The following is a 13881-nucleotide window of genomic DNA, read 5'->3' on the forward strand; positions in this document are numbered from 1 at the left end:
TAGAATTGTCAAATTATGCTTCCTAAATTATAAACGTTTAAAGCTCTTGATATAACTTGTCTGTATATTATTCAGGCCTCAAAAACTCAAGTGGTGTTCATAGCTATATATCACTCAGTCACATGTAGGACTATAGGAGTCATTTTGTCAATTTGGCTTCATGACTTTAGTGAAGGAAGAAATAGACTTCAAGAGGTTGAATGATTTACCCAATGCTTTGAAGCTTTTTAATGGGAGAATGAGAATAAGACATTGTTTCCCAACTTACTCCAGTTGTCTTTTCCCTAATACCTTTATTTTATGACTTTATATTATGACATTATGTTGACATTTTGGTGAGAAGAGATAGAATCAATAAAAGGCATTTTCGTTTTAAAGAGGGAGACTAACATTTATTATGCATTTACCCACTGTAAGCCACTTATGATGTTTATATAGGGGAACTATTGCTGAAGTGAGTTGTGAAACCCAGGGCAATGGCAGGTGAGCTACAGTGAGTTTATAGTGGACATACAGCAGAAGGTGAGCGGTCGAGGGAGGGCTAGATGGTATGCCACCTCGAAAACCATTACCCATAATCACCAAGATTACATGACAACTGGACTTTGTCATCTGGCAGAAAAAATGTTTTCTAGTTTATCATGAAATATTTAACATAAGACATAAAGAAGAACTCCTGTGTACCTACCCAACTCGTACTGTTGAAGCTGCTCTGCGTTCTCCTACATTCACCTCCTCTCTTTCCTCCTCCCACCAAGGCCGCCACTCTCCATTGCGGATCTGTGTCATTCCTGTGCACTTAGTATATTTTTTCTGCAAGTACATATGTCCCTTAGCAATATGTGCTATTGCGGTTTTATGTTCTGTATGTAAATGGAATCCTGTTTTTTGGTCTTCGTTAGCATGCTTCTTATGTTCGGTGTTGCGGAGAAGCATCCATGTTGATATCTGTACTCCCAGTACATTAGTTACTGAGTTGTAGAGCATAAGCATCTTCAAATTGTTTTCCAAATTGTTTGTCCAGATACTGGTTATTTTATCAAGATTATTGCTACGGAATAATTGGACAAACCATTGTTTAAGCTATGATGTCAGCCAGTCTAATGAGTTCTTCTTACTTTATAGCATGTACTTAGAGTATTAGCTTCATTAAAGTATGAAGGAATTCTTTTAAAAATGAAGGAATTATTTTTGTTAAAATTTAACAAAATACTATGAAAAGATAGTAGTTATCGCTGAATCTAGTAAGTTTATCTTTGTTTTTGTCCAATATACCAATGTTCAAGTTTCAGTACATGCAAAAAACTTTAAAAGCTGTGTTTTTGTGTTGTGTGTGTGTGTGTGTGTGTGTGTGTACTTTATGAAACTGTAAAACCTGTAGTTACACCAGAACTATTTAAACTAAAGCTCATTATTATGTTTTTATATTCATATGTACCTTTATTGCAGGTGATAATTTATTCACATTTTTCTGAAATTAAGTGTACTAAATTTGAATTTTGAAGATGAGAGTCTGAATCCTATATGGCTTAGTAATTTTACTGGCAGGCTGGTGATTGAACTACACAGGTCTCAGTTATCTATACTAGAGACCATTTCTGTTTATTAAAATAGATATCTCCTATTGCTAATTCAGTGCCCTACGTAGGACCCTGTAATTCCCATCAGTTTGTGGAATTCCTGTCTGTATTCCCGAGGCTTTCATGTCAAGCAGAATTTTGCTAAATGTTCCACCTAAACTTGTTGTTGACCTGTAGGAAGTAAGGAACAGCTACAAGAAGTGCAGTCGCTTTCTGGTGAAGCTGCTTATTGATCACGTCTGATGGGCCTTAGACTTCAGAATTGCTCGCGGGGGAGAAAAGTCTCAAACCTTTTATTTCACTGTAGGAACTAACTGCCTTATCTTTGAAGTGTGAAAAGTAATTTTTTATTACCTAGGGTCTGTCTTTACTCATTGAAAATATACAGAATCAAAATCATGTCTTTAAGAGCAGATCTGAATCACACATAATGTTAATCTGGTTTCTCGCCAGCTCTATCACTCTTGAAATTAACACAGATTGAAAGAAGACAAAAGAACAGATTTTTGTTGTTGTTGATCCTCACCTGAAGATATTTTTTTTCCATTGATTTTTTTTCTTTTTTTTTGAGAGAGAGTGGAAGTGAGAGAGACAGAGGGAAAGAAACATCGGATTCGAGAGAGACACATGGATTGGTTGCCTTGCAACTGAAGTACATGCCCTTGACCAGAATCAAATCTATGACCTTTCATTCTGGGGACAGACACTCTTAACTGCTGAAACTGGCTAGGGCAAAGGAACAGATTTTGATACTTGGCTTCTTGTGGTTTTTTTGTTTGTTTGTTTGTTTTATGGTAGGGAAAAAATATGTTTACCAATAAAAGAATTTAATATTAAAGGAAAGTTCACCGGTAATTTCAAAAATATTATATAAATAGGAATATAATTACAAAGTGTTTGCTTTGGTATTATTTATTAAGGTTCCCTTTCTGAGAGATTTGTACCATCTTCCCATTTTTCATTCCAATAAAAACCTCCCAAGTCATTCTTCCTCCTCCCTTTATCCTCTTTTTCCTCTTCTCTAATATTGCCAATTGATTTTACCTCCTAAATAATTTTCCCCTTCTACTTCCCTATCAAGTCTGAAGGACATTTATTAAGAGTACAATGTTTTTGCAAGGCTGCAACTCAGTGTCTCTGGAAATTTGAGCATCCCTCAGTGTCTGCATGCTGTTAGGCCTGGGACAGCTCAGTGGATCCCTCTCCATCTGAACACTTGGCCCTGTTGATCCCATAGCTTGTGCTACAGAAATCCTAAGAATCTTCACTCGCCCACTAGCCCCAGCAGCATGGCCAACTTTGGAAGCTTCTACGCATGGTCATCCCCCTTACACAAAACCTTTCCAGTTTCTGTTCTCCCTGTAAGTGGCCATCTCTCAGTGATGGGGAGGACACTCAGTAATATTCTGTGGAAACGGGAGGGGTTTTTCTTCTGCCCACAATTCAGAACATTTCCAGGCTCTTCCCTAGTCTAAGGTATTCAAGACTTCGTAAGGCAAAAGTTTAGCTTAATGGTTCTGGACATTGGTTAATTTGTAGTATAAATTCTGGGGTATTTAGTTGAAGCTCGGCTGTTGTTCCACTTTCCCCACATTGCTTATAGGTGTAGATTTTCCCAGTGTGATTACTGTTTTGATCCTGCAGGCTTGTTTTCTTGCAGAAAGCTCTTACACCTTTAGAGGGCTTTCCTCCTGAGGAAGCAGTGACTGTATACTGAAGGTTTTCCCATGTTTATTGCATTCATAGGGTTGTTTTGGTTTTTTTGGTTTTTGGTTTTTTTTGGTCAATTATGACCTCTGCAGCTCTATAAAGCTTGTGTTTCTTCCAAAGAAATTATGTCATTATGTCAGGATGTGCATTATGACAGGATGTGCATTATGTCATTCATCACAGGATGAGTGATGACAGGAACCTGCTTGCAGTGAGGTTTCCTCTTCAGGAGCATTTCTGTGGTGCTTTTATAAGTCTTAAGAAAGGAAGGAACAGTGTGTCCGTCATTACATTAGATAATGTCTGCCTCTCTGAGGTTCTCAAGGGTTCCTAAAGTGTCAGGCTCTGGTTGGAAGTCCTCTGACTTGTATTCCATTAAAAGAAAGAGCTCACATTTTTATTTGTTCTGGAGGTCCATACAATAAGGCATATAGATTCTCAGCAAACAGACATTAAATACAAAGGATTGATAGGCCCCTCCTATAAAACTGGGGTGCACTAGAGATTGAGGAAGAATGCTGGTTAAAATGAGGGTAAGTACATAATAGGAAATTCTGATTCTTAAGCCATTTTTTAAAAACTTTCAATTGAGTTATTCCTGACAGCATGTAGAAAGAGCTTTCCCTCTGCAGAGTTTCTAGTGTATGCAAGGAGACTGTCATCATGGTAACATCCAAAGTTCCAGCATCAGGAATATCTTGTTCAGTGAAGATTATCACTTACATAGAATTAAAATGTAAACAGTTCATGAATGCAGTGAGAAATTTGAAGAAAGCAAAAGACATGCTGACTTGAAGGTTTTCCTGTGGACTGAAGTAGACTGATTGTTCTGTCAGAGGCAGGGGCAGTTGTTTTATCTTTTCACACCATTGCTGTTTATCACCATGAACTTCCTTTAACTCTGGATCTCATGATGGAGGCAGCTTTAACCAGTTAACTGCCGTGATATTTTTAATTTAATTTAAAAAGGTCCACTGCTTGCATCTATAGACACTTATGGCATACAAATGGTTAAGATAATGGGAGGAGGGGAAGAGAGAATGGGTATATCAGAAAAAGTTATTTTTTTAAATTGATTTGAGAGAGAGAGAGAGAAACATTGATGTGAGAGATCAATCATCTGCTTCCCCATATGCATCCCAACCATGGATCAAACCTGGTACCTGGGTATGTGCCCTGACTGAGAATTGAACCCATCACCTTTTGGTGTATGGGACAACATTCCAACCAACTAAGTCACACTGATTTTAGAGAGGAAGGGAGAGGGAGAGAGATAGAAACATGAGTGATGAGAGAGAATTATTGATTGGCTGATTCCTGCACACCCCACACTGGGGATTGAGCCCACAACCCGGGCAATGTGCCCTTGACCATGATCAAACCGTGACCTTCTGGTCCATAGGTATATGATCAACCACTGGGCAGAGTGATATTTTTTATTTCACATATTACATTGGAGTTATATAATTTGAGGAAGAATGCTAATTTCAAAGCTTATTCTGTTGAATAAAAACGCAGGAATCATAGTGAGGATTTCATCTGTGGCTGAGACATCTTTCCAAATAGCCATGTTGGCTGACTGCTAATGGATGTACTCTACCCCTTTAAAGCTTCCCACTTTTGAGCCAGTGTACCTCGGCAGGTATTATCATCTTGTGAGGATGCCCGGGCCCCTGCAGTCTTTACAAATTCCATCGCCTTTCCTGTTCTTCCTCAGTCTCTGTCTACATGCTGGTCTATATCGGCCTTTTCTCTTCTTCTATCTTTAGGTATCCCTACAACATCACCCTTAGAGCAGTCCTTTTAAGAGTGTTGGAACCTACAGGATGAAAGTTAGATCAAGAATTTGACTTTACAGAACAAACCTACAAGACATAAGAGAAGCTGTGGCTCCTGTGAAATTCAGTAATTCTTTCACAGGGTAGGTGGTCCTCAGTTGTGTTTGCCTTCCCACATGCTTCCAAAGTAAACGCAGTTGGAAATCGGGCTTAACATTTCATGGCTCAAAATGATACTTGAAAGGAACAGATGAGTCCATGAATACTCTTTTAATTACACTTTTAATGACCATTAAGAAATTGCCTTTCTATATGAGAGTTAGAGGATTTCTCATCACTGCCTGATTTAAAAATTATTAAGTTAAATGCTATAGTTTCTTGAGCCTTTACCATAGTATAGTTGAGTTAAATCAGTTCTATTCTTAAGTCAGAAACATCCTTTGAGTCACTAATTACTTCAACTTTTTTTTGGTGTTCATGAGAGATATTTAATATACAATAACTCAACCAGGGTACAAGGTGACTCTGGTAGAATTTATTTCTTAGATTATATTGTCACGTCACTTGAAAGAAGACCCTAGAGTCTGAGACAAAAAGAGGTAGAGACAAAGGAAAAGGCAATTTCTTTTTCTCGCAGAGAAATTTAGTGACTGTTGAGAGCTGGAGGTGGGGCAGGACAAAATACCTTGCAGGCCAGGTGCATGTCGGGGTTTCGGAAGGAAGTAGTGGGGTCCATGCATTTTCAACTTCATAATCCATTACATGGGTCTTTGTTGTTTTTGAACTTCTTATTTTGAGGTAATTATAGATTCATAGGAAGTTGCAAAAAACAGTGCAGAGAAGTCCCATTTACCCTTCACATAGTTTCCCCTAGAGTTAAATCTTACAGACATATAGTTCAATGCATGTCTGTGACATTTTATAATCCTACCAATAAAGAGGGAATATGCTAATTGACCCTCACACCATCACAAAAATGGCAGCGTCCACATCAATAAGGCAGGAATATGCTAATTGCTGCCCCACCCTCAAAGATGGTGGCGCCCACAGTCACAAGATGGCAATGCCAAGTTCCTTCAGCCCAGCCAAGGCGCCTGCCTCCCGAGTCCCCAGTGCCCTCAGACCCCCAGCCACCCAGGGCCAGCCTGAGGCGCAGGCAAGACTCAGATGGCAGCTGCCCAGCCACCCAAGGCTGCCTGACGCTCAGGTAACCAGGGCCAGCCGAGGCTTGTGCTGCCGGCAGTGGCAGCAGCAGAAGTGTGATGGGGCGTTGCCTTCCCTTGATCGCTGGGTCGCCTTTGCCCCTGAGGGCTCCCGGACTGTAAGAGGGGGCAGGCTGAGCTGAGGGATGCCCCCTCCAGTGCATGACTTTCCATGCACCGGGCCTCTAGTATGTGTATATTTGTCTAACCACCCCCTCAGTAGAGATACAGAACAATTCTATTGAAAAGATCTCTCCCTTGTGCTACTTTCCCCGTTAGGTCATACCCATCTCACTTCTACCCCAACCCCAGCATCCTTAACTCCTGGCAACTGCCAGTCTATTCTCCATCTCTGGAGTTCTTGTGCTTTATTGTTTTAGATGGACTAGTAATGTGACATTGTCTCAAAGGGAAATATTTTCTGTAATAGAAACTACCATCTTAAGTAATTTTTTAAAAAACCTTCATATTTTCTAATTATACATTTATTTTTAATGGAGGTCTCCAATTGAATTTTAATCCATTTGCTCCCCAAGTAATATGACAACAGATTCATTCATCGCCCTCTACCCATCTTCCAACAAAATCTTCTTAAAGGGGCAACATATTTTTCCATTAAGTTAATGATGTGGAAATGTTCCAAGAATTAAATTTTTTAAAACCTCTTGGCATTTTTCATTTGAGGAAAAATGTAAAACATAAAGCCATAAGTCACCAGTACTTTTGTCTAAGGTCCTTACCTATCTATAATAATAAAAGGGTAATATGCTGATTAGACCGGACCACCTTCCTGATGGAAGCCGGGGCTGCAAGGGAAGCCGGTGCAGGCAGCAGGCGGGAAGGAAGGCCTAATCTGGCATGAATTTCATGCATCGGGCCTCTATTCATAACATAAAGGTGAAGGTAGGATCGCATGAGTTGGTATGTATAGTGGCTCACACATAGTCATCTTTAAATTGGTGTTAACTATTATTTTTATTGCTGCCGTTAAGATATCTGTTTTCAGGATGAGAAGAACTTTTAAAGCAAAAAGTCTCAGATTAAATCACACAGAAAATGTCAGGTGTAATGGCTGTTTTAAAGAAATAAAATTCCAGGTCCCATAAGCACATCACGAAGGTTGGGAAGATGTGTATTATAGAGGTTTTTTTTGGGTGGTGGGTTCATAGGTGATTCACAGAGCCCCACTCCCTATTTTCTCTCTATTTAACAAACATAACTAGTCTTTATTTTATTTTTAGTTCTTTATTATTAAAAGTATTACATGTCTTCTTCCCTCCCCCCCTCCCCAATAACCTCTCCCTGCCCTCTTATGCCTCCAGCACAGGCCCTCACCCCACTACTCTCTGTTTCCATTAGTTATGCTTATATGCATGCATACAAATCCTTTGGTTGATCTCTTACCTCCCCTGCCTTCCCTCTAAGAAAAATTAAGAATTTTTTCTTGATTTATAGTTAAATATACCCAGTTTTGGTATGACTGTTGTGTAGTGCTAATATAAATAATTCAGTATTTCAGGGTGGCAATTACATGTCAGAGCCTTGAAAACGTTCATACTCTTTGACCTACTGATTTTACTCACAGTACTATATTTTTAGGAGATGATCACAAATGTAGGAAAAGACACAAGGATATTCATTATTTATAGCATAACCTTTTAGCAGGAAAATGAAATTTGCCTTATGTGAAAAGCTCTATAATTTAGTTTGTACTTTTTGTCAAATGGCTGCATTGAATGGATTAGTAAGTTTAACAGCAATTTTATAGAGATACTTTGATCATAGCATTAGTATAAATTTGGAAATTGTATTAATTGGTTAAAAATTTTGGTATTTATGGATTTAATCCAGGAATTTTGTCTGAAACTATGGCATTTTTATATAGTTGTATAAGACTGATTTTTAGGAGGAATAATGATTTCAAGAGGTGGATGTTTTCTAATACAATTATATAATGTTATTTTTATGTTAATGTACTATCTACCACTGAATATTTTTGGCTGTACTAGAATATAATGTGAAATGAGCAAATATCTAGGCTGAGTACCAAGCAATTTTTTTATTATAGAGTTGCTTCATTTTATTTTTTCCTTCAGTAATATCAAATTTGATAGTTATAATTTAATTTTAGGTTTTAAAAATGTTAATAATTTATATCTTCAGAGTACTTACTGCTTATCAGCAGTGTTGAAGCAATGTCATCATGCCCGTCTCAGTTGCTCTAGTCGGAAACTTGAAAATCTTAGTACTTCTGTATACCTCATCCTTGGCTTACACTGACTGTATTTGAGTCCAAATTTTTACCAAGTCCTATTTGCCTCCACAATAACTTGAATATACCACTTTTTTCAATATCCACTGATCCATCCTAGTCGAGGGAACTACATTTTTCTTGGGAGTATTGTAGTATCTTATTTCCTCAAACTTTCCCTGACTCAGTCCATTCCTTTGTGTTAGTTTCTATTTCATTTTAAATTTTATTGAAGACATGTATTCATCATGTTTAAGAATTTAAATATTATTTCCAGAAGAGAACATAAATAGCAATACGCAAGTCCAGTTGCTCCCACCCTTCCAGCCTCCACCCTTGAGCCCCACACCAAAGTCTCTTAGCTCTTCCTCCTTGGAGGAGTTTATGTCCAGTTTTCAAAATCTAAATGCCTGTTATTTGTGATTTTTTTAAATTTTGGATATGACTTATTGACTCTCTATTATAGAAGATGATTTCACTCTCGTATATTCTTTTCCCCTCACATTTACACAATTCACTTCCTCTTTTTCCCATATAGTTGTGTCACGTGAATCAGTAAACCATGGCTTAGTTGTAAGGCACAAGTTATTCTTGGCTTAATTATTCTTTACAGTTGAGCCATGATTTCTTAAATTCTGTTTTCCTTAAGCTAATAACTTCTGTTCGTTTTTCTGTACTTTCACTAATTTTTCTGCCAGAAGTAAATGTATTGAGTGTGTCCACTCGGTTTGTTTAAACACTTCAGATATCTTTCCTCTCTCAGAGACTCAAGTCTCTTAGAATCGCTGTCCTCCTGGTACTTACTGTCTGGACTGTTGTTCTTTAAGGTCTGTTCAACGCTTTGTTCAGGATCTCCCTTTACTGTTAACCTGGGGATTTCAAATATTTTCTTTCTCTGTTGGCTTCTGGTTTCCTGGATCCCATCTCTTTTCTGTTTAATTTGCTAGTTTGTTTTAATGGAACACATCCTACCAGTTCTCTGAGAATAGGTGCATAGAAGGAAAATTCTGAGACTTGAATGTCTGAGAATGTCTGTAGTATACTTTCATACTTAATGTATATTTTTTTGGATTTAGAATTCTAGGAATTTGATAGCATTGTCTCAGTGGTCTTTTAGCTTCCAGTGTTGCTATTGAGATATCTGATAACCACCTGATTCCTGTTTTTCTGTATGTGATATATTTTTGTTTTATTTTTTAATTTGACAGATTTTATGATTTTGTGTCTAGTATATTATAATTTTTTTTTGATGCTAGGCCTCCGTTTGAGGCTTTTTCCCCCCTCTTAATTCGTTGTAATAGGTCCTAGACACATCTTTTCTTGTCCTTCAAGATCTAGAGCATTTTCATGAGTTTTCTTGTATAAGTTTCCATTTTCTCTGTTCTCTCTTAAAATCATTTTTCTTATTCAGATGTTGACTCTTATGGACTCTTTTAATTACATTTTTGTTCCTACTTTTACTGTTTAAAAGATTTTATCACTTTATCTCACAATTCTGTGTTTATGTGTGTGTGTGTGTGTATATATATATGTATATATGTATATATATATATACATATGTGTGTGTGTGTGTTTCAAATTTTATTTTTCATTTCTAAAAGCTCTATTTTTTTCTCTGGTTATTTTTTTTTTTTAATCCTCCTGGTTTTTCTAATGGGAGCAAGTGTTTATTCTTATCTATCTGAGAATAATAATTACATGGTTTTGTCTTTTTCTTTTCTCAGTTTTCTTTTGTTCCCTGCCCTAACTCAGTTTCCTGAGTTCTTTTTTTCTTCCTATAGATTCCGGGTTTCTTTCTGGTGGTCTTTCGTGTTCCAGCAGGGCTCTTATTTTGAATGTTGGACCCCTTCAGACAAGCCTGTGGAACTAAACGCTTTTTTATTTTCTTTCATTCATTCATTCATTCATTCATTCATTCATTCATTCATGTTTATCCTCACCCAAGGATATGTTTATTGATTTTAGAAAGAGAGGAAGGCAGAGATAGAGAAACATTGCTTGGTTGCTTCCCCATTGTGCCCCAACCAGAGATTAAACCCAAAACGCAGGAATGTTCCCAGACCAGGAATCAAACCCGAGACCTTTTGGTGTATGGGACGATGCTCCAACCAACTGAGATGCTCAGCCAGGGCTGAACACTTTTTTAAGTGAAAGGAAATAAATTCTACCAAAATACACCTATCAAAATATTTTTTAACAGTTATACTTTGGGCTGTGGGATGCTCGGCTTTCACGATCTGTGGATCTTTCCTCTGGAGAATCAAGCCTCTTCAGAGGAGGATCCATCAACCTACCTATAGAGCAGAACTCAAGTCATCTGTGTTCACCCTTGTCTCGTCTGCTAATAGCATTTGCTTTTGTGATTTTACTGAATGGTGATAATGTTTGTTACATCCGTTCTTACTAAATAAGACAGCTCTGGGAAGGGATGCAACTGTCTTTAACATTTTACAAACATCAATCAGCTGCCTCTTGCACCCCCCCCCCCCCAATGGGGATGTGCACGCAACCAAGGTACATGCCCTTGACAGGAATCGAACCTGGGACCCTTCAGTCCACAGGCCGATGCTCTATTCCCTGAGCCAAACCAGTCAGGGCTGTCTTTAACATTTTGAAAGCCTTAATATGACAGGAAAACCCGGCTATTTCTTGAGTTTATGTTTAATTTCCAACTTAATTTTCAGGAGCTTTCAAGTTGTGGATGGAATAAAAAAGAAAAATATAGTTCTGCACCAAATGCAGTTGCTTTCACAAGAAGATTTAATCATGTGAGTTGCTTATAAAGTTTTGATGTTTAGTTCCTGAAATATAATTCCTCAATATGTAATTTTTTTATAAAGAAATAGTTTAACTTTACATCTGTTCTGGGACATTTTCAGGGCATCTCTCTTCAAATTCCTATTAGAAATTTGTTAGAATTTATCACTTTTTCCTGCTTGTCTTAACCTTCTATATGTTGTTTCCTCTCCCTTGTGCTCATTCTGTGTGATTTTTCTCAGACCTATAATTTAGTTCACTCATTCTCTTCAGAAGTGTCATATCTGTTTTAAATCTGTGGTTTCCCCCTCGTGTCATTTTTTCTTATTTTTTAAGTCCTTAAATTATTTTCAACATTTTATTGTATTATTTTTTGTTAATCCTCACCCAAGGATATTTTCCTATTGATTTATAGAGAAAGTGAGAGGGAGAGACAGAGACATCTACGTGAGAGAGATACATTGATTGGTTGCCTTCTGCATGCACCCCGACCAGGGCCTCCTATAACTACAGTTACCGCCCTTGGCTCTATCCACTAAGCCAAACCAGCTAGCACAATGTTTTATTTTATAATTTGTGTGTTATTATCCAAAGAGGTTACCCGATTCTGCCAAAGTTTTTCAAAATACAGCAAAAAACATTTGTATTTGTTCACGTTGTATTACGCTGGCTTTATTGCACTCTTTCAGCTCTTTTCCTTCAAAATTTATATTAACTTTACAAATTAAAAATAGTAGTGGAGTTTTTATGTGTGGGCACACATATACACATATGTGTATCTATATTTGTCTATATATGTGACGTGTATGCAATATTTGAAGATTAGTTATGTCCTGGTGGTGAGTCAAGGGAAACAGAAAGCTCTAGCTGGGTCTTCATGTAGCTCTTGTCATTACTGTGATCCTAGTGAGTAAAGAATTTTGCCATTCACCTATTTTTAATTTTTATTTACAGGTAAGCTTTTGGGTTGTTAGAGAGATTCTTCATGCTCAAACATTAAAAATTAGGGCAGAAGTTTTGAGCCACTATATTAAAACTGCAAAGGTAAGAAAAACTTGTGTTTCTATTTTTTTAGTTCAACCACTCAGCAATGTTTGTGAATATTTGCCTGTGATACTTTATTTACTATTTACTGATCCTGGAAAGTAAGACCTGTTGATTCATACAAGTCAATTTTTTAAACTAGATGTTTGTTTTTTTCACTTGTTTCTTTATTTCTCTATCTTTTATATCTTTCATACCTTTTTCTCCCTCTATTAGAATAGCTGAATGACATGATTTATTTGACTGAATAAGTAGACAGGTCAGATGATGGTGAAGTCCTGTATTTACTAGTAAATACTGCAAGTGATTAAGAAAGCCTTGTAGAATTAAATAGGAGAATGCATGGCAGTTAGTTGTTTTTGAAATAGATCATTCTGCTAAGGATGTGGGGAATAATAGGACTTTATTTTTAAAAAGAATAGTATAAATGAGTGTGTTAACCAAATATGTTAATTGCGTAGTTATTGGGAGGCATATGTAATAAATGCAGCAAGAGAAATTAAACATATATTTAAAGGACAGACAGAATTTAGAGAGGAAGATGGAACAAACATTCCATAAGACGATCCCAAGATTTTATTAAAACTTGTAACAACTCCATGTCCTGGCCAGGTGGCTGTTGGCTGGAGCATCATTCCATAGAAGATAGCGGTTCTATTCCTGGTCAGGGCACTTGCCCAGGTTACAGGTTCAATCCCAAGTCGGTGCATAAACCGGAGGCAACCAATCATTGTTTCTCCCCCACCCGCACCCCTGCCCTCTCCTCTCTGAAAAAAAAAAATCTAAAAACTTGTAACAACTCTAAATGTATGTTAAGTTCACTAAAAAGTGGTGCACTTGTAGCCACATCATTCTTCTTGTAATAATTATATAACTTAGCTCACCTGTTAATGAATGAAGATGTAATTAAATAAGTATACCATTTTAATAGTTTTAAGTTTTGTAATTACTGTAAAATTACAATTATTGTAAGTCATACCTCTTGTTTATTTTTCTTGAGCTCATGGAACAATTGATTCTAACATTTTGTGGCACTAGATGGCAGAACTAGCCTTCTAAACTTCGATATTCTGCACAAGTGTCATAAAAAATTTTTAAACGTTCATAGTGGTATGTTAGGTAAATATTGGGTTTTAGCTTATAAAAATTCATGACTTTTCTCCATAGATTATGAATTTGCATTATTGTTTTCTCATAATTTTGTTAGTTTTTTAATGTGCTTGTGTATTCTACTTAAAATCACCAACTTTTGCCCATTAAACCTGCCATTATCCTGCTCATCAAGTAGGCATTTAGTTCCAGTTTAGACTCTTAGACTTTGAGTTATGTTTGACGGCGCTTGCTTTTATTTATCACAAGCCCTAAATTTATAACTATCTGTCTCATCCGTGTCTCTTAAATCTGTTCTGACTCTCTGCCTTTTACATTAAGTTTGTTACAAAGCTGGCAGGTCTTCTCTTCTTTCAGTAGGTTGTCTCAGTTCGGGTTCTCGGGAGGCAGTGAAATATGTATAAATATGTATAAATACGTAATGTGTAAATGACTTAAAGAATGACTCC

At 37.1% G+C, this 13881-nt stretch overlaps 1 protein-coding gene across 2 annotated transcripts in view; it reads left to right on the top strand.

Moving 5' to 3' along the window:
* RALGPS2 (Ral GEF with PH domain and SH3 binding motif 2) overlaps nucleotides 1-13881 on the top strand; it is a 115772-nt gene that overhangs the window by 39284 nt on the left and 62607 nt on the right. For both annotated transcript variants that reach the window (XM_084866962.1, XM_084866963.1), the window contains exons 5-6: nucleotides 11206-11289; nucleotides 12233-12322. In XM_084866962.1, coding sequence (XP_084723088.1) covers nucleotides 11206-11289; nucleotides 12233-12322 — 174 coding nt within the window. The remainder of the gene's footprint in view (nucleotides 1-11205; nucleotides 11290-12232; nucleotides 12323-13881) is intronic.

The sequence above is a fragment of the Pipistrellus hanaki genome (genome assembly GCF_964339955.1).
Source record: "Pipistrellus hanaki genome assembly, chromosome: 18".
Classification (NCBI taxonomy): domain Eukaryota; kingdom Metazoa; phylum Chordata; class Mammalia; order Chiroptera; family Vespertilionidae; genus Pipistrellus; species Pipistrellus hanaki.